The sequence below is a fragment of the Solea senegalensis genome, linkage group LG6, assembly GCF_019176455.1.
Source record: "Solea senegalensis isolate Sse05_10M linkage group LG6, IFAPA_SoseM_1, whole genome shotgun sequence".
NCBI lineage: Eukaryota > Metazoa > Chordata > Actinopteri > Pleuronectiformes > Soleidae > Solea > Solea senegalensis.
In genome coordinates, this window is record NC_058026.1 from 11,501,423 (window position 1) to 11,520,854 (window position 19,432).

At 42.3% G+C, this 19,432-nt stretch overlaps 1 protein-coding gene across 1 annotated transcript in view; it reads left to right on the forward strand.

The window, feature by feature from the left end:
• LOC122770959 (receptor-type tyrosine-protein phosphatase delta-like) overlaps window positions 1-19,432 on the forward strand; it is a 70,591-nt gene that overhangs the window by 14,661 nt on the left and 36,498 nt on the right. Inside the window, exons 8-28 of the mRNA XM_044028195.1 lie at window positions 200-469; window positions 3,386-3,495; window positions 3,882-4,079; window positions 4,443-4,568; window positions 4,702-4,849; window positions 5,137-5,282; window positions 5,421-5,565; window positions 6,378-6,680; window positions 7,725-7,918; window positions 8,142-8,168; window positions 8,920-9,037; window positions 9,336-9,923; window positions 10,307-10,401; window positions 10,732-10,988; window positions 12,068-12,158; window positions 12,627-12,851; window positions 12,940-13,100; window positions 14,455-14,466; window positions 15,320-15,432; window positions 16,100-16,197; window positions 18,178-18,301. Of these exons, the coding sequence (XP_043884130.1) occupies window positions 200-469; window positions 3,386-3,495; window positions 3,882-4,079; window positions 4,443-4,568; window positions 4,702-4,849; window positions 5,137-5,282; window positions 5,421-5,565; window positions 6,378-6,680; window positions 7,725-7,918; window positions 8,142-8,168; window positions 8,920-9,037; window positions 9,336-9,923; window positions 10,307-10,401; window positions 10,732-10,988; window positions 12,068-12,158; window positions 12,627-12,851; window positions 12,940-13,100; window positions 14,455-14,466; window positions 15,320-15,432; window positions 16,100-16,197; window positions 18,178-18,301 (3,549 nt within the window). The remainder of the gene's footprint in view (window positions 1-199; window positions 470-3,385; window positions 3,496-3,881; window positions 4,080-4,442; window positions 4,569-4,701; window positions 4,850-5,136; window positions 5,283-5,420; window positions 5,566-6,377; window positions 6,681-7,724; window positions 7,919-8,141; window positions 8,169-8,919; window positions 9,038-9,335; window positions 9,924-10,306; window positions 10,402-10,731; window positions 10,989-12,067; window positions 12,159-12,626; window positions 12,852-12,939; window positions 13,101-14,454; window positions 14,467-15,319; window positions 15,433-16,099; window positions 16,198-18,177; window positions 18,302-19,432) is intronic.

Here is a 19,432-nt window from a genome sequence, read left to right on the forward strand (position 1 = left end):
ATCAGAGTGTTTGAATGCTCACAGTCTTCTTTGAATGCCATAAACTTTCATTTCAGAGCTCAACAAAAATAATCATCCCACTGCATATAGACTCTGATTGTTATGCATGGTACTGCACTGTACTCAACAACATTGTCATGAATTTCTAATCCTCTTCTCTCCTCCTCTGCCTCCCTGCTTTCATTGCTTTCTGGTCCAGTGCGCCGTGTCCCCCCTCGCTTCTCCATCCCCCCAGCAGACAGCGAGATTATGCCCGGGGGAAGCGTCAACATCACATGCGTGGCAGTTGGCTCACCCATGCCTTACGTGAAGTGGATGCTGGGGGCAGAAGACCTCACGCCTGAGGATGACATGCCCATCGGCCGCAATGTCCTGGAGCTGACGGACATACGCCAGTCTAACAATTACACGTGTGTTGCCATGTCAACACTTGGCGTGATTGAGGCGGTGGCACAGATTATTGTGAAAGGTGGGTTCACCGGCGTATGGAAAAAAGTATCAGTACACTGAAATATCACAATATTTCATGACATGATAGGTATAATTTAAAACTCTAACTATTTTAGTGATACTGGTATAGGGTGAATATTCTTGACAGTGGCTTATTTCTCTCCTATTTATCTCCAATTGCTAGTTGGCCGGCTTTTGGCCATTTGACTCGGTATCAAGTCCACTGGTGTTCTCGGTGAAGACAATCAGGATGTAAGAAAATACATCCTGATTGTAATACAAAAAGAACTCAGGAAACATTAACCTACTTCTCATATGAATTAAACATTTTCCTGAGTGGTTAATGGTCTCAATGGCCAGTTTTGGGTTTGTAAATTATGTTTCTGTTTAAAGGGAAATAGATGATGACGCACAGAACATATAAGTGTGATTGACAGCTGATGTCATCCAATAGTTGCCTGGTTGCTGGCAGAACTTTGTTTGTCATCACATTGCAAATCTACAGGAGTTTTGATTGTTATGGGTGATGTCACGACTGGTCACCATAAAGAAAACTGTATATTATTTATGCAAAAAACATTTTGGTAACACTTTATATCAGGGAACACATATTCACCATTAACTAGGTGCTTACTAACATGCATATAAGTAGCCTAGCCTATACTAGCCTTTTATTAGTAATTATTAAGCACGTACTAACATCTTATTCTAAATAACATATCTATTTTGTGTTGTTGTTCAAATAAACTATTGTGTGGGCAGTGGTGTAGTGTGGTCTACTGTAGTGACTATAAACCTGTATGTAGACACAATAAAAACAGATTGCGCTTCGCTGGTTAGATAATCAACATGGTGGGAGATAAAGTTAATATTGTGCCGTGCCTGGGTTTCCCATAGAGAAGAAGGGTGCTAGCAAGCAATGTTATTTACTGAAATTGCAATCCGAGACGCTCTTAGAAGACATAAACAAGAACATCGTAAAAAATGATGAGCGCTGCTCTGCAGTCACAGACATTGAGTATAACATTCCCTGCTGTGGCAAAAAAGAATGTGTGCAATACACATAAGCCCAGGCTGTTACTGTAATAATTGTTTTCTTGTCGGAAACTTTCTATTAACAGTGGGAGTAATGTTAGCGTCAGGCTCCCATCTTGAAATCTGGGTCATGCTGTTTAAAGCACCCAAAAAGTGTTGCTTGCTTCCATTACCTTTGTAACCTTTGTTGTATATTATGACTATATGATGCATTAGCACGCTGTGCTACTAAACCAGTCCGAGCCTGTCAATCCCAGCCCACTCTACCTCGTCACATAAAACCCACTCAAAGCGGCATGGGTTGCCAGTCGTTTACTGTCTACTGCTTTATCCTCCACATGAGGGTCATCACGGGGAGCTGGAGCCAATCCCAGCTGACATAGGGCGAAAAGCGCGGAACACCCCGGACAGGTCGCCAGTCCATCACGGGGCAAACACACTGAGACGAACAACCACTCACTGTCACAATCACACCTATACTCAATATGAGTGTCCACTCAACCTCTGCATGTTTTTGGACGGTGGGAGGGAAACCGAAGTACCCAGAGGAAACCCATGTGCACATGGGGAAAAGATGCACAGTCTTCACAGATAGGCCCTCGGTCAGACCGGTATGCGAAACGGCACAGGATGAATTTTATTTGGCCACGCCTGTTAAATATTAAATTCAGGTGTTTCAATCAGGCTTTACACCACACGCTTCAGCATACCAAGACATTTTAGCTATGCTTCCAAGTTTGTGGCACCAGTTTGAGGAAGGCCCTTTTCTATTCCGACACGACTGTGCCTCAGTGCACAAAGCAAGGACTATGAAGACATGGTTTGACGGGTTTGAGTATGGTGTGAAAGGCCTTGACTGGCCCGCACAGAGCCCTGACCTCAACCCCATCGAGCACCTTTGGGATGAACTCTCGTCCAACATCAGTGTCTTCCAAGAATTATTGAATCCATTATAGCTGGGGCAACACCATGTGAAAGTGCTGTATATGCGTTTTAATACATCAATACGGTCGCTGGTGGTGTAATAATCCGGCGTTCAAATACTTTAGTCTATATAGTGTAGTTTTCTCATGAAAATGGCCAATATCCCCACCACTTATTTGCTAAAACAAATTGCTTGAGTGTTGATCCGTATCAATGCACATTTTAAGTGGTTACATGGAAATCCTTGCCCTTTTGTAGTGCACATGTGAAGGGGAAGTAGACAAGAGAGGAAGTGGTAGTTTGACCTTACCTCAAGTGAGCCATAACTTTATTCAAAAGAGCAAAGTGTTTTTTTAGGACACAATAATGCAGTGTTGTCGGTCTGTAAATAGGCCCTTGATGTATATTTAAGTTGTTTCCCCTCACGAAAGAAATAAAAGCAAGATGAGTGAGTAAAGTAATTCTCTTTCATGACAGCTCCAATTACACATGCACACTGAAGACATGAATAATCAAAGTGAATATTAAATTAAGTAAATAATAAATACTCTGAAGATTAAAAAAAAGAGAGAAATTCAGTTTGTTGCAATATATCAAAACTTTTTTTGAATTAATCTTGGAAGGGAAGGAAGTATTTTGTTGTTATACAGTATGTTTTGAGAAATGTTAATATTTAATTCAAATAGTCTTCTGTCCGTAGGTTTTGTATTTCACTCAGGCTGTCATCATTCTCTGATTGCTGTATTCTTTGATTGTGATCCAGTTAGATCTTATCACTGTGTCTGTATTTAGTTTGTCAGTATACATGGTTTTCAATTTTGATTAAATATAAAGTTCCTCAAAAACCGTCTTTGAAGTGAAACTTAATGAGTTTTTGAACTGACAGGGTTTGTTTTGTTCAGCGATCAAACTGATTTATCTCATTACTGTTTTTCAAGACTTTTTAACTCGTCTCTCTGATGCTTTCTTTTTTCAGCTCTGCCAAAGGCTCCTGGCATCCCCGTGGTAACAGAGAGAACTGCAACAAGCATCACCCTCACCTGGGATTCTGGCAACCCAGAGCCTGTCTCCTATTATATCATACAGGTGTGTGACAGACACACAAGCGCATACAATTTTTGCTCTTTTTTCATGCACAACCTTTCACACGGCCTTACTCATCTGAGACACAATTGGAGCTAAGGCTTTGCTATATTTTTATAGGAACATAAACTGTTATTAACAGCTTATATGTATATGTATATATATATATATATACATATGTATACGTATATATACGTATGTATGTATATATGTGTATACATATGTGTATATATATTTATATGTACATGTATATGTAATTCTGGTAACTTTGTACTGAAATAAAGAATGATACACAAGTGACTTCATTCACAAAAACCAAAACCTCTTCCCTAAATTTGACTCTTATCTCACAAGTAGTTTAGTTTATTGACTTCTCCTTCTCTTGCCAGCACCGTGCCAAAGGCTCGGAGGATCCCTATAAAGAGATTGACGGCATCGCTACGACGCGCTACAGTGTGGGCGGCCTCAGTCCTTACTCCCACTATGACTTTCGTGTTGCAGCCGTGAACACCATCGGGCAAGGCCCCTCCAGCGATGCGGTGGAGGCTCGCACAGCCGAGCAGGCTCCCTCCTCGCCTCCTCGACAGGTTAGGATGAAGGCATTAGCCCCTTTCAGACCTGGTATTCACATCCGTCCTTAGTGATACATGTGTCTAATGTCAATATGTTTGTGTGTGTGTGTGGGTGTGTCTGTGTTTGTGTATGCATGCACATACTGTATGTGTGAAGTGACAGAGCGAGAAAGAATAAAGAGACAGCAGAAACTGAGTTAATCAAAGTACTACTCGTGCTGCTGCAGCATGAAATACGGTTTGAAAGGAACACTTCAAACGTAGAAAAGATAATAATAAATAACAAAATAAGAAAAGCACGACATCGATAGAAATCACATTTCATACAGTGCACCACTGCCCACCCCCTAATAATATCTTATCCTGTTTATTCTTCAGGTCAGAGGTCGTATGCTGAGCACAACAACAGCAATCATCCACTGGGATGAACCTGAGGAACCTAATGGACAGGTGGTGGGTTACAGAGTGTACTACACCTCCGACAACATGCTGCCAGTCAACCAGGTGTGTACCTCGCACTAGACAATGTCAAATGGTTTCAGTTTTTCTTCTGCCACTGCTTCTGAGTGTGTTGAACACTGTGCACCTGTATGTCGACTGCTGCGGTCATGCGTCGTAATGTGTTTGTGTTGTGCAGTGGGAGAAGCTGATGGTGCGCAGTGCCAACTACATCACCATTCAGGGTTTGACCCCTAACAAGACTTATTACATCAGAGTGTTGGCCTTTACCTCAGTAGGAGACGGACCGCTCTCCCAGGACCTGCAGATCATAGCCAAGACTGGAGGTAAGAGACAGGAGCATCAAGTGTTAGATCATGCAGGACATGATAGTCATATCAGCTCCACCTCAGCCTCCATCTTTCTGGATCAGAGTAGAACAGCCTCAAATGTTTCAAATGTTATTCAATGTCTTGCTTAGGCTCAGTCTTGTATGGGCTAAGAGTTAGCGCTCCCTGTTCAGGGAGCATCTAATCAGCAATGCTGAGTCTAAGTGCATTTCCACATGTTGCAATAAATTGATTTAATAATGACGAGAGTGTTCCTGACTGAATCTGTCTTTCTGTCACTCTAGTTCCATCACAACCTTTACAATTTAAGGGCGAGGCCAAGTCTGAGACCAGTATCCTGCTGTCCTGGGTAGCCCCACCCCAAGTGGGTCCTGACAACCAGATCACTGGATATGAACTGGTCTACCGACGTGCTGACGAAACAGAGGAGGTAAGAATGAAGAGCGGTAGCTGAGAGGGCGTTTGTTTGGCGGAAGAGAAGGATGAATGCATGACTGGATGGATCGTCGCAGCCATTTTTATTTTGATTGTCATGTCCCGCTGTCCTCTTGTCTTCACATCCCCTCAGAGGAAAATAAGCTTTGAGCCTACAACCTCCTACCTGTTGAAGAACTTGAAGCCTTTCTCCACCTACACCTTCCAGCTGGCTGCCAAGAGCAAGCATGGAATCGGGGCGTATACCAATGAAGTGTTCATCGACACACCACAGACGCGTAGGTCTAACTGCATACACTGATGCCGGGTTTGTTTGTGTGTGCGTGTGCATGTGTGTTTTTTTTTTGTGACAATGCAAAAATAACAATTGAAACAAAGCCAGTCGGTGTACATATACTGAGTGTGAATATGCACTAGTAACACAAACGTTTTTGCATTGTCACAAGGAGGACGTAATGAATCTATACGTTAACTGACCTCAGATGTGATATATCTCAACTAATATAACCCCAGATAAATGACACCAGATAGGATTACACAGCAACTTATGCTATGACTGATAGTGATGCGTCTTTTGTTGGTGTGTCAGAGAATCAGTAAAAAAAACAAGGTAAGAAGTCAGTGGTTTGTAGATAGAGATGATGAGAACTCCCATCACGGATGAAGCCCTGAGGCTTGGGCAGGTTGTGAGGACAAGTAAGTTATGGGAAGGTATGTTTGTGTGTCAAAGGTATAGTCAGTGTTGTGTAATGCATCTCTTTTAAGCCATTCATCCATATTCATTGCTCAAGCATTTCTACCAAAAAAAAAGGGGTGAAACCGATCATTCCGTATCTTTGTTCAGCCACCTTGCTTTCTAGTAGCAGGCTCATTTTTTTTCGTATGACCTTCAGTTCTCCAGTGTTTTGTTTTCATTTTATGTTTCTTTGTCTTCTGTTCTCTGTCTCTTGTCTACTCAATTTCATCCCCATTTTTCCACGGCAAACCTCACTCCCTCACTCCTCCACCCACCAATAACAACTTGCACACACAACCAAATAACATTTACCCAAACAATCCCTACTGTGCTTCCTCAAAACTGGCCGACCAGTTCCTTCAGCACCTCCCCAGGACATCACATGCACGAGTCCGACTTCTACCAGCGTCCTGGTAAGTTGGGCTCCACCTCCTCTGGAGTTTCAGAACGGCATCATTACAGGATACTCCATCCAGTACTCCACTACAGAGGGCAACAAAACAACTAGAAGAGTTGACGGAATCCCTCTGGAGAGTTCCCCCTATCTCCTGGAAAACCTGGAAAAATGGACTGAGTATGGCATAACGATACGAGCGCAGACCGAAGCGGGCGATGGACCGGAAAGTTTACAGCTGCTTATCCGCACAGAGGAGGATGGTATGTTCCAAAACAAATCCCCATACCTGTCTTAGGATGGTCCGCCCCACTAACAGCGGTTACCCACTAACATAGCCCCAATGAGCACAAAGCAAACCGAAACTAACAGTGAGTTGCCTCTGCTGGCCAGTTAATCATTCCTTGCAGTCTAAATGGATGGTGCACTTAAGAGCGTTTGTCAGACCCTCCTGTACGGAAAACCTCCTCTTTGTTCCTTCATAACCAGCAGAAACCTCTAACATCTGGGAAATCCTCCTCACCGCTGCTTTCTCTTACAACTCCTTTTTCCCTCCAGCAGCAATTTTTATCCCCCATTTTTAATCAGCCTGTTTTTTCCTAACTTTCCCTTCTCTAATCCCCTCTTTTTTGGGGAAAAGGATGATTGGGATTTCCCTGGCATGACGTAACAATGTTTCCCACTAACAATACCGTAACAATACTTTGGCCTTCCTTCATTCAGGCTTTTCCTAGTGATTGCTTTCCCTTCTATTTACAACTATTTGTCTTTTAGTTCACTTTTAATGGAAGTGTTTCAGTGTGCCGACAGCAGTTTGTAATATTTTCACAGATTTTTCTTGATAGACATGAATACTCCAAACTCTCCACTGAGAATTTTCTCCTTTTTTTCCAGAGAGTGCTTATGTCTGGGTTAGTCAGATAGCAAGCAGTGGCTGGAGTGTTTTCATTCAGAATTCTTATGTTTTTTTGTCGTTTGTCTTTGACTGCCTGCCACTGCTAATCTGCCCCTGGCAACAATCCTTTTCTGTCTGCCATTCTTATCTTTCTCTACATTTGCCTCTTATTCTCCACTGCTTTTTCCTCCCATGTTTTTCCTCAAGCAATTTTTTTTTTCTTCCACTATTTTGACTTTTTTCCAAGACATCAAAACTGTTTTAAACTGACTTTTTGAAGGGGTATATTTAGATTTTTTTTTTTTATCTGCCCCAAAACCGATCTGTTTTTTAGAATCAAGGACTTTTACATGAACAGTTTGAGTGTCCGTCATCTGTGATCCTTGACCTCTATCCCAAAATGCATTTTTAGTTCCAAGTGGTCCTCCACGAGGAGTTGAGGCAGAGACTGTGAACGCCTCGGCCATTAGGGTGAAATGGCGAGCACCAGCGCCTGAACGGCAGCATGGTCAGATCAGAGGCTACCAAGTCCACTATGTGAAGATGAACTACGGTGAGCCGCAGGGGCAGCCCTTCATCAAGGACATCCTCATGGAAGACTCACAGGTAACACGAACATTTACTACACATTTGATGCGTGCACCATTTCATTTATTGAACTGTGATGTTTATTGTGAATTCTCAATCACCACTAACACATAGGCTCACACTTATCTCTATTTATTTATACATACATTATGGTTTAGTGTTTTTAGATGTTATCCCACATACTAACAACTGCGTCTTTCTATTATTTTTCCTCTTTTCTCGATGTTATGCCATCGTTCAGTGGGAATATGATGACTCAACTGAATACGTGAGTAAACCTTTCATTTATTAGTAATAATAATGATAAAGCACACAGAGTCGATGAGTCATACGTATGAGACTGAAGCTTTAAAATCACCTAGGACCAGAACGAGGGCTTAACCCAGAAAGTGGATGGAAATCCTTTTTTTTTTAAATTTATTTATTTATTTCTGTATCGTGCTCATGTTCTTTGCGATTTTTAATAAAGCAGCACTGGAAAACACAATAAAACTAACAATAAGAATAATCTGGGGATATTGCCAAAATGTTGTATTTATTCATTCTCTCCTTAGGCAAAGAAATTACAGAATTTAATTTCTAGTGTTAAGATTGAGACTGTTGTGAATTAGTGTTGAGTGTCTGTGTAGGTAAATGAGATTTTGTGCTGAGAAATGGCCCCTATTTTGAGCCCTTGTGAGATAATTTCATGGTTATTTTTAAATTCTGAGATTTGTTGAGCTGGTCACAAACCAGCTACAATCCCCAGTACATTTTTCCCACAAGAGCTGCAGCAGCTAATTGCACAATAAAGGAAAGAAAATATCTAAGAAAAGACCTTAACTGTCTGTACTGTCTGATCATTATAGTGACAAAAAAAAGCCACTTAATTGCACCTTTTTGTCACCAAGGGTGCACCTTTTTGACTCGGGTTTAACCTAGAAATGTTGCTATTAGATCAAAGTCTGCCTGCTTTGGCCTGAGGCCACACATGAAGTAGCTGCTTTTGACAACTGACGTTGCTTTTTGTTGTCCTGCAGGAGGCGGTTCTTGGAGACCTGAGGGCAGACACTGCCTTCTCTGTATCAGTCGGGGCTTATACCGCCAAAGGCGATGGTGCTCGCAGCAAACCTGTTACAGTCTGCACCGCCCTGCCACGTAAGAGAATCTAAACAAACTCTCATCACAGACATAATGCTACGAAATACATGCACAACACACACACACACACCCGCTAATGAATTTAAACTATTGCATCGCTAATTATCATCACAGTCCATTAAGTTGAACTGTTTTTTTTTTCCTCACTCTGTCACACCTTCCTCTGCCAGTAAAAAAGCAATTTGGTGCCATATTTTTTTGCAGTTTTGCTCGAGGTTGTGAATAATGTATTTTGCAATTATCCTCTAATTACCTCATCATTATCTCTGTTATTTCCCCATGTTGCCCTCTCTAGTGCCCGACAAGCCCAAACTGATGGTGAGTGCCACTGCTACAGGTACTGCTCTGCTGCAGTGGTATCCGCCGTTAAACCCACCGACCCCACTGCTCGGGTACCGCCTCACCTTTGGCCGCAGCGATGTCCTTCCCTTTACGGTGGTGGAGTTTCCCTCCAAGGAGAACCGCTATTCCGCCCATGACATCCACAAGGGAGCAAACTATGTGTTCAAGCTTTCAGCCCGTAACAAAATGGGGTACGGGGAGGAGGCGGTAATGGAGGTGACTACACCAGAGGACAACCCAAGTGGATACCCAGAAAACATATACTCTGAAGAGTCTTCTGCCACTTTCCTCCAACTGGCATGGAAAGCAGTGCCACTAATTGAGCAAAATGGGAGAATTACTAAGTACTCTGTGCTGTATAAGGATATAAACAGCCGTGGGAACGCCTCAGAAGTAGCGGTGCCCGCTCCAGAATCGAGTGTGTTGTTGGAGGGTCTGAGTGCCGATACTGTGTATGATGTCAGGGTGTGCGCGTTCACAGTTGTCGGCCCTGGGCCGTACAGCCCCAGTGTCCAGTTTAGGACGCAGCGTCTAGACCAAGGTAGGACACACACGCAGGTTCAACAGCCCATCTTCATTGCTCAGGATGCAAGACACGCTTAACACACCTAACAGCACAGCTGTGCACATAATGTCCCACATGCACAGTCCGACACACAACATCTTAAGTGTCCTTTTTCATTGTCTTGTCACTGTAGTCATAATCCCAGCATCATTTTCCTAAATCAAGGTAAGAGTCTTTGGGTTTGGGGCAAGTACCCTTGTTAAGTCCCACTGTCTCTGTGTTGAAAAGAGAAAATAGGTAGCTTGAGACATGTATGATACACAGGTAAGGCCAGGTTTGATTCAGCAGAGAGACTGAATAAGATCATAGAATACTTTTCATGTTTTCTTTTGTTTTCTTCTTCCTTTTTTGTATCTTAGTTTTTGCAACCAACTTCAGAGTCAAAGCAGCCATGAAGAACTCTGTCCTACTGTCCTGGGAGATCCGAGACAAGAATCCTGCCCAACCATTTACTGTAAGTAAAGATTTCCACATTTTCACATGTTTTTAGGTGTTGTTCAATTAAAAAAAACATATTGCAAATGCAGCCATGGCTCAACAAAACATGCTAAAGAGCTCAGTCAAAGGCTACAATAGTTCACATGCTGATTTTAGCATAAAAGATTGTGTATAATGTCCATTCTGCTCAACTGCATTTTGTTTGATAACTGAAACGCCACCTGCGAGGAGATTAATGGATTAAATGCTATTCAAACTGAATATAACTAAGATTAATGAAAACTAAATGTGTTAATAACATGTTAATATAAATAACTTTCGCTCATGTGACCCAACTTGTGTTCAGATCCTGTATGGAAAAGGCCAGTCTGTGGAAGTGGATGGCAAGCAGACTCAGAAGCTGATCACGGGCTTGGAGCCAGACACTCAGTACTCCTTTCTGCTCACTAACCGGGCCAACAGCGCCGGGGGCCTCCAGCACCGCGTCACAGCCACTACAGCCCCAGACATCCTGAAGACCAAACCCACCGTGGTGGGAAAAACCAACGCAGACGGCATGGTGACTGTGCAGCTACCAACTGTGCAGACCACAGCCAAAGTCAGGTAGAGATTACGAGACAGGCTGATGTTAGCTAGTGAACGATACTGGTTTGATTTGATGAATATGTGTCGGAGTGTCTTGTATTAACAGCAGAATTTGAAATTGTTCATATTGAAATTGTTTTTTTTTCTTAATTGGATTATCAGGAATGATGTGAGTTGGCAGCAGAGATGATAATCCTTCTGATTCTTATAACTCCAAATACTTCCAGTGAAAGCAGGTCGTTTTTGTTCATCCTTAAAGTCACAGCCAGAATCACTGCACGTTCAACTCATAGACACTTCTTTGTGTGCCTCAGAAATGTTTGGAGGTGGTTGCAATCTCACTCACAAACACTGCAGCAAACACTTTAAACTTTATTAGCTATGGGATCCAGTTATTTTTCCACTCTGAATCCAAAGATGCCAGTTATATTTTATTTTGTATAGCCATATATATTTCAACATGGAGCAATTCCATGTGAATTGTCGTCTTAGGACACATCGTGGATTGTGGTATTTGTGCCCTGACTGCTGCTGAAAAGGCTCTAGACCACTGATTTTAATGTGTGTGTTTCAGACATGTTCCAAAAACAACCACACCGTTTGACATATGAGGAGATTGATATCTTTTTGACGTTTGCATGACAAATACAAGCAAAGCAGCCAACTTGAAACAGCTGCTAGCCTGGCTCTGTGTGAAGGGAGCAAGAAGCGCCGGCCTAACCGGCATCTTTAACTAACTAATTAAACAAGTGAATTAAAATGACTGAATGAGACATGAAATACTAATTGGTGAGCAGAGATGGGAGTAATTCCTCTTTGTTCTCAGTCATTAAAGATAAGCTAAGAGACTGGGCTGTATCTTTTCACAATCACTGACAAGACTTGGGATTAGTGCCCCCCCACACACACACACCATTCATATAAACTCCCCTATCTGGTATACTGTAGGGTAACTGGATATGAACCATCAACACTCTACCTGCTCTTCGTCCTGATCCACAATTGCAAATAACTAAGATGAAGTTAAAGAACTGATGCACTGAAGAAAAGTTTGATGTCCTTGAGTCTGAACTCTGTGCACGCTTGCTATGTTTCAGGGGTTACTATGTGGTGGTGGTGCCGCTGAAGAAGCTCCGAGGGAAGTTCCTGAACCCCTGGGAGGAGCCTGATCAGATGAACCTGGATGAGGTAAAACGTGTAGTAGATTAACGCCAATAGAGTCAACAATAATAGGGGTTTTATATGGTAATGCTGAAATTGAATCAGTCGGTGTTTATTTATATAGCACGTTACAATATCTGCAAGGTACTCAAAGAGCATCACATAAAAAGAAAGAATAAGACACCCTAACTCACTAAGTTAGCAGGAATAAAATACACAATACAGCAGTAAGGAAAACCAATAAAATAAGAAACAATACAAATCTACAATTAAGAACAGAGGGAAAGTAAAATATGAATATACTGTATATAATTTATATATAATATAACAACTCGTGCTTACATTCTCACCTATGGACAATTTATAAACTCCACTTAACCTGAATGTCTTTATAGTGTAGGAGGAAGTCAGTGAAAACCCACACATAGACACTGAGAGCATGCAGAGACCCCCGTTCTATTCTTTCAATACTTTTCATTTATATCCATTTTTCAGCTTCTGAAAGAGATCAACACGACGAGTGTCAGTCGTGCCCTTCGCATCCGCAGGCAGGCTGGCCAGTCAGATCCCAGGGCTTATGTCAGTGCTCACTTTAAAACGCTCCCCCTGGAGTTTACGCTCGGTGATGGACAAAACCACGGAGGCTTCCGCAACCGTGCGCTGCAGAACGGACAGGAGTACGTTTTCTTTGTGCTTGGGCTGCTCGACCTCTCTGAGAATGTGAGTGAAAGTAGAAACACACGCACGGAGTTGATCGATCGACAAACGCTTTGTTATCATTGGAGAATGAAACCGTGTTTTCTTGCAGACCATGTACGCCACTAGCCCTTATTCTGACCCCGTTACCTCACTGGATGTGGATCCAAAGCCAATCGTGGATGAAGAGGAAGGACTGCTGTGGGTGGTCGGGCCTGTGCTGGCGGTCGTCTTTATCGTCTGCATTGTCATTGCCATTCTGCTGTTCAAGAGGTAAGGACAAAGAGACGCTCAAACTCTGATACGAGCCCCCGTTGCCCTCATTCAACTTGAAAACCCCTGCTCCTGGTGGGAAGTATTATTTATTTTATGGACTCTGTATATTTGCCAACCTGTCTTCCAACTGAAACGTACATATAGGTCGTTTTTTCAACCCCTGAAAACGTACATATAGGTCGTTCTCTGAAAACGTGACTGTGGGTCGTTTTTTTCAAACCCCTGAATGCGACGTAAAGGTAGTATTTGCCAACTCGAATATGCACAGATGTTACTGAGGGTAGGGTTAGGGCAAAAAAGACAGGGTTAGGTAGTAAAAATAAAAAAAAAATACTACAAAGGTGGTATAGTAAGGGACCGAACCATAGTCGACCGCGCTCCGGCGCAGCGCTCTCGCTACTGAGCCGACTGCCGGTGCCGACTGCCGGTGCCGACAGCGGCGAAGCCACTAGATACAGCGTCTAAGGCGGAAGTGGTTGCTGTTATATATATAACCGCTAGGGGCGCATGTTTTGAAAACGTAAATATAGGTCGTAATTCCTGCATACGACCTATATGTATGTTTTATTGGAGGACAGTCTCATATTTGCAGTTAAAAGCTAAAATTGTTCCTCTAGAACAGAAGCAGGCTGTGGCTGAGCAAAACCAGGCTTGTGTTGTGTTTCCATTATTTATGCAACGTACCTATTACATTAAAGTATATTTATTGCTCCTCTGCCCTGAGACAACGGGACAATTAATATCCCAATCTGTTACTAATCATTGCTGCAATTTAGGGGGATTTCTGTGTAATCTGTTTTTAAAATGGACGTACAGGGAGCCAAGTTAGCGAACAGAGCAGTTAGGGTAAGATAACATTTTTCGCCCATCAGCATTCTTCACGATAATTTCTGGTCATTATGATAATGAGCGTGGGTAATGCACATGAATAATTGCTGGGCCCGAAGTGGCATTGCAGAACTGTTAACCTTGATGGTAATAATCTTGAATTCATAAGCCCTCGTGTGACCTGTGGTGGTCGTCAGCCATTAATGTCTCACTTGTAGCAGAAATGTGCTTTGCGATACGCTGCCAGGATGTAATCATGTAGTAGGTGTCACAGTGCGGGGGGGACGCTGGGTCATAACATGTAGGTGGGGGTTTCGTGAAATCAGTGGATGCAGTTGTTTTTTGTTTTTAAGTCGAACATAAGTAATCCGTTCATTTCTTTTGCTTGTTTTGTTTCAATGATCGCGACAGAATGATGGGTTCAGTGTTGTTCTAGTAGATGATGTCTTTTTGAGTGGACACTAATGCGATTTATCTTTTTCTGTTCTTTGTTACCTGCTGTTTTTCCCTCTTTTGGATCCAGCAAACCTGACAGGTAAATAAACACGACTCATTAAAATTCCCTCCGCCCCGAAAGGGGGAATTTGTCTTGAAAAGCCTTTGCAAACAATACTTCAGACAATAAATCCCAATAGAGTCAGAATTACCCTAATGTTTCTTTAACGACTGCAGAGTGACCCAGTGGATAAAGTTGTGGACTTACAAGCACATTGTCAACCGTCAGAGTAATAAATTAATGAACACTGCGCTGCGTTTTTCATGTCACTCGAGATGAGACCAAAAACAAAACAGCACACGTCCGACACCGTCTCAGGCGAGAAAGGTGGTAATCAACTGCTCAAAAGCTAAACCAGCAGACAGCCAGAATCACAGCTAGTCCTGTAAATGTCTCTGAAGTTGTAATACTCGCATCACAATTCTTCAATATTGCGATTGCGCTTAAACACTTAGTGAGTCATTTCTGATGTGAGGCGTCTCTCTAGCAAAACAGTAACAGAAGACGTAGTTTTATGACAGTGAGTCGTCGAGCACTGTGTAATACAGAGGAGTCTTGAAAGAGATTATGTACACTATCTAGGGGAGTTGAGTGTCCTAAAGTTCCGTAAAGGCTCCATGGTCATTTCACACTTCAGGCAAAGTTGATGACGTCATTAAAAATTGCCTACTGTAAATATAGATTTAAAAAATATTGGCAATGTTCTGGCTAATGTAAGTACACTACACAACAAAACATAGAATAATAGTCGTTTTTATTATTATTTTAATGGCGAAATGTCACATAGTTTATCTTTAAGTATACAAATGACATGTATTCCTATAGACGTATAGACGGGGAAAACCAATTATTTTGAGCTGCATCTAAATGATGTTTTTATGTGTTATTCCAGAAAAAGAGCTGAGGCTGAAGGCAGAAAGGGCAGTTTTCCCTGCAGCAAAGCCATGTCATCTCACCATCCCACGGATCCCGTGGAGCTACGCCGCATTAACTTCCAGACTCCAGGTAGCACGAGCTCTCGCATCCGGTACATTTGTACATATATATAAATAAATAATGTATATGTACACACAAACGCGATGTCAAGTGGACGTGTGAAGGATTTGGTTGTATTTCAATGAACAGGATTAAACCCAGTGTTGTTTCCCTTTTCAGCCTACCGTGTATCAGTGTACCGCGGTTATCGCCGTTTGTCAAGTTAGTCAGTCTTAGTCCACCGTAGATGTTCTTTTCCTCATCTTTCTTTCTTTCTTTCTTTCTTTTTTTCTTTCTTTCTTGTCCATTTCCATGCCAACTAACTATCCATCCCAAATAGGAAGAAGCTGCTTAAATTGACAACATTTCATCAAAATGCCTCTGGAATACTTGCTAATGCTTTTTTTTATTTTTTATTAACCACCTGTGTCTTTTTTCTTCACCAGCAGTATGCATATACTCAAGGGACATGTACCTCAGTAACTTTCAGCACAAGCATATTGTTATTTTCTGGTCACTTAACAAACAAAAAAAAGAGAGAAATGATCATCTAACACTTCCATTTGCTTCCTTTGCTGATCATAGACTGAGCTCTAAACAACACCTCCTCCGTCAGTCCCAGCTCCTAACATTTTCTTCCCAAAGAGTTCAAATGTGCACATATCAAAATGGCTTTTTTTTTTTCTGTGCTCGACAGGCATGGCAAGTCACCCGCCCATCCCCATCTCTGAGATGGCAGATCACATTGAGCGCCTCAAGGCAAATGACAATCTCAAGTTCTCTCAAGAGTACGAGGTAGGAATGCTGATTCTACGTCCCTGAAAATATTTATCTTCGGGGAACTGCATCTGGATTTGATGCAGTCGCACGCAGATTTATCTTTGACTCATCGTTTTTTTTTTTGTTTTTTTTTGTTCAGCTTCGATTTCAATAGCATGTCTTCAACAGTTATGTTGCACGTTGATTTGTCTTGGTAGAATGATACAAGATAAAGCACATTTCATCTCGATGCTGTCGCGGTGTTATCTCTATAAATGTAAAAGTGAAATTGAAATTGCAAGCAGCAAGAGGTTGCTTACAGCCAGATGATTATCAAGTGCACATTACTGTCCTCTGGTGAAGTGAGAAGAAATCAGAAAATAGAGAAGCAGCAGAGAGCTGACTCTCTGAGAGATACAGGAAGCAAGTTCACCCCGTCAAAAGAGGACTTGATTAGTTTTCTTCTTCTTCTTCTTCTTGCAGAAAGCTCGACATGAAGATAACGAAATGCCACCAAACAAAAACATTAATCGAAGTATTTCACCATATTTCCCTGGCTGTGTTGCAAATAACCCAAGCATTACAATGAACTCCGTGGAGATTTATTAAACGGGTAAAAATGTTGTCTTTTCCTTGGGGGAAAAAAAACTGAAGCCCTCTGGGTGAAGCGGGCGACATAGAGCTTTAATTGGCTACCAGAAGAGAGAGACAGATTGCGTGTGACAGAGACGCTTAGAGTGGAGGACGACGAGGAAATATTATTCAAAGAGTAGAAAAGCAGAGCGAGGATGTTTGGGGAGAAGCGTGTTGGGAAAGAGGGTAAAGGAGGTTAGAAGAGACAGTGAGGGAGAAGCCCTATGTAATTGTGGTGTGCGTTGGAACCGCTCGGTTGAGCCTCACATTCTCTCTGCATGACTGTGTGCTTTGTTCGGTGCTGAACCCTTAACAAGGGAGTGAGAGAGATGGATGGAGCAGGATTGAGGACGAGAGAAGGAGAGCGGCCAGAAACGATTGCGGTGTAATAATCAGACACACATGATGTTGGGCAGCTGAGCGGAAAGCAGGCTCAAACATACACACATATGCACACACGTATACAACCACTCATCCAGTACCACCCTTGTCCATTTTTCCCCCAACCAAACCATAATTATGTGTCATAAAATATTCAAAATTGCTAAACTGCTCTGGCTCTCTCGTCTTCGTCCCTCTCCATTGACAGCCTCGTAATGACCTCATGTCTGCCTCTCCCTGCAAACAGTAATGGTTACACTGTAATTACCCTCCAGGAACTTAATGTGTTGGTCTAACACAACCATCCTTTCTCTCCCAGAGAAATGTATGCTTTTATCATCTTTCCCCGGGAGCAGTTTTTTTTTTTTTTTCTGTCCAAAGTGGAAAGTCCCTACCTCACTGTCTGTTGTTTCTAGAAAGTGGAATATCACGTTCCCCTGCATTCCTTTCTGATATCAGTAAAGCCTGGTTAATTTTCAGATTATACTTGGTTTCATCTCATGGTGGGGGCCATGGTTCAACAGCACTGGGCAAAGCCTGTACGCTCACATTGATGGAATTGTCCAGTTCTGTTTTCTAGATCACATTTGTCTATAAGGAATAATGACATTCATTCCAACACTTTAAGTGGTTAATACTCATAGTCTGTGCATGATATTATTACAGTGCAGTAGTACATACTACAGCAGCAGGATATACATTAGCTTAGGTTCTTTTACAAGCGGACTTTGATGTATTTATAATAATAGTGTTCAGTGTTTTAAAACAAAAATGGAATTTCCTTACTGTAATGAATATTTCACTCACGTCTGCTGTGGCTTTTCCTCAGAACATAAAGCTACTGACACACAAGAACATTAGTGAAAAGAAAACAAAACAAAGAAAACATGACTTGTGCGCGCAAACATTGTCTGTCGTTACATGAAATGAGAGCCCTGTCGTAATTCTTCACGTCTGTCGATCCTTGTTCTTTGCTCTGACCTTGAGTTCTGTGTCTTGCAGTCCGTCGACCCTGGTCAGCAGTTCACGTGGGAGAATTCCAACTTGGAGGTCAACAAACCAAAGAACCGCTATGCTAACGTCATTGCCTATGATCACTCCAGGGTTATACTCTCCAGTATAGAGGGTAAGACATGCCAGCGTCTTAATGCGTCTGTTTGCTCCTGCTACACTTGCACTATAAGTCGGAAATCAGAACAACAAACACAGAAGGGCATTTAGGTCATTGTACGTCTACGCCTGTGTTGATTTTTGTATCTACCTATACGACACATAAAATGGCCACGATAAAAATTATCGCTACAGATCACGTCTCTCCTCATATGGAAATTCTGCTCAATTATGCTGACACTTTATTTATAGCCCAGTCAATATTATGTTTGCATGACGCATCCATGGCCTTAGATTTGATCTTTCTTAAAGGTCTAAAGGGAGAAAAAAAAAAAATGGTCTCAGTCCTTTTTCTCAGTGCGATTTGAAGCGCACTCACCCACCTCGGCTGGGAAAGACCTGAGGCAAAGAAACTGGCAGCTTCTGTGTGCAGAGAGGGAGGCGTACAGTAGGAGGCCAGACCCAAACAGATGAGCCTTATCTGGGCAGAGCATGTGTGAGCAGCCCTTCCACCCCCGCCTGTCCTGGAGCCTGTCCTTCTCTCCGCTTAGAAAACAGCTTAGACAACACTTATATACAGACACATACCCTTGAGCCTATTCAGTCTTACTATATTCATGGGCACCATCATTGACATCATGAATTTTTTTTTACCTCTTATCCAAACCTTAAGTATCACAAATTAATGCACAACTATAACCTTACCTTAATATATACCTAATTCTAAAACCCAGAACGGGGTTTTGGGGTTTTGGCCAGCTCCCAGTTTTTCTACCCCATGAATATAGTAAACCCAGGCCACACACACACACACACACACACACACACACTCTCGTATACCACTATAGATTCAAAACACATGCCCAGGATGTGCACAGGCGCAGATATGCCCCTTTGCTCACAGTCTCCTCCACACGTTTATGAACACACACACTCTCTGCCAGGCCAGTGTAGCCACCGAGGGACCGAATATGTGTGCGAGTGAGTTTGTTTTATTTGCTCAGTGCTTCTGCTGCAGTCCCTCGCAATAAAGTTGTAGCACATCAAAGCATTCAGCCAAGCTGTCTTTTAAAGACTGAGGTTGATAAACATATGTTCAAAGCTCTTCTTACCATCTGTCCCCATCCCATTTAAAACAAGTTGTGTA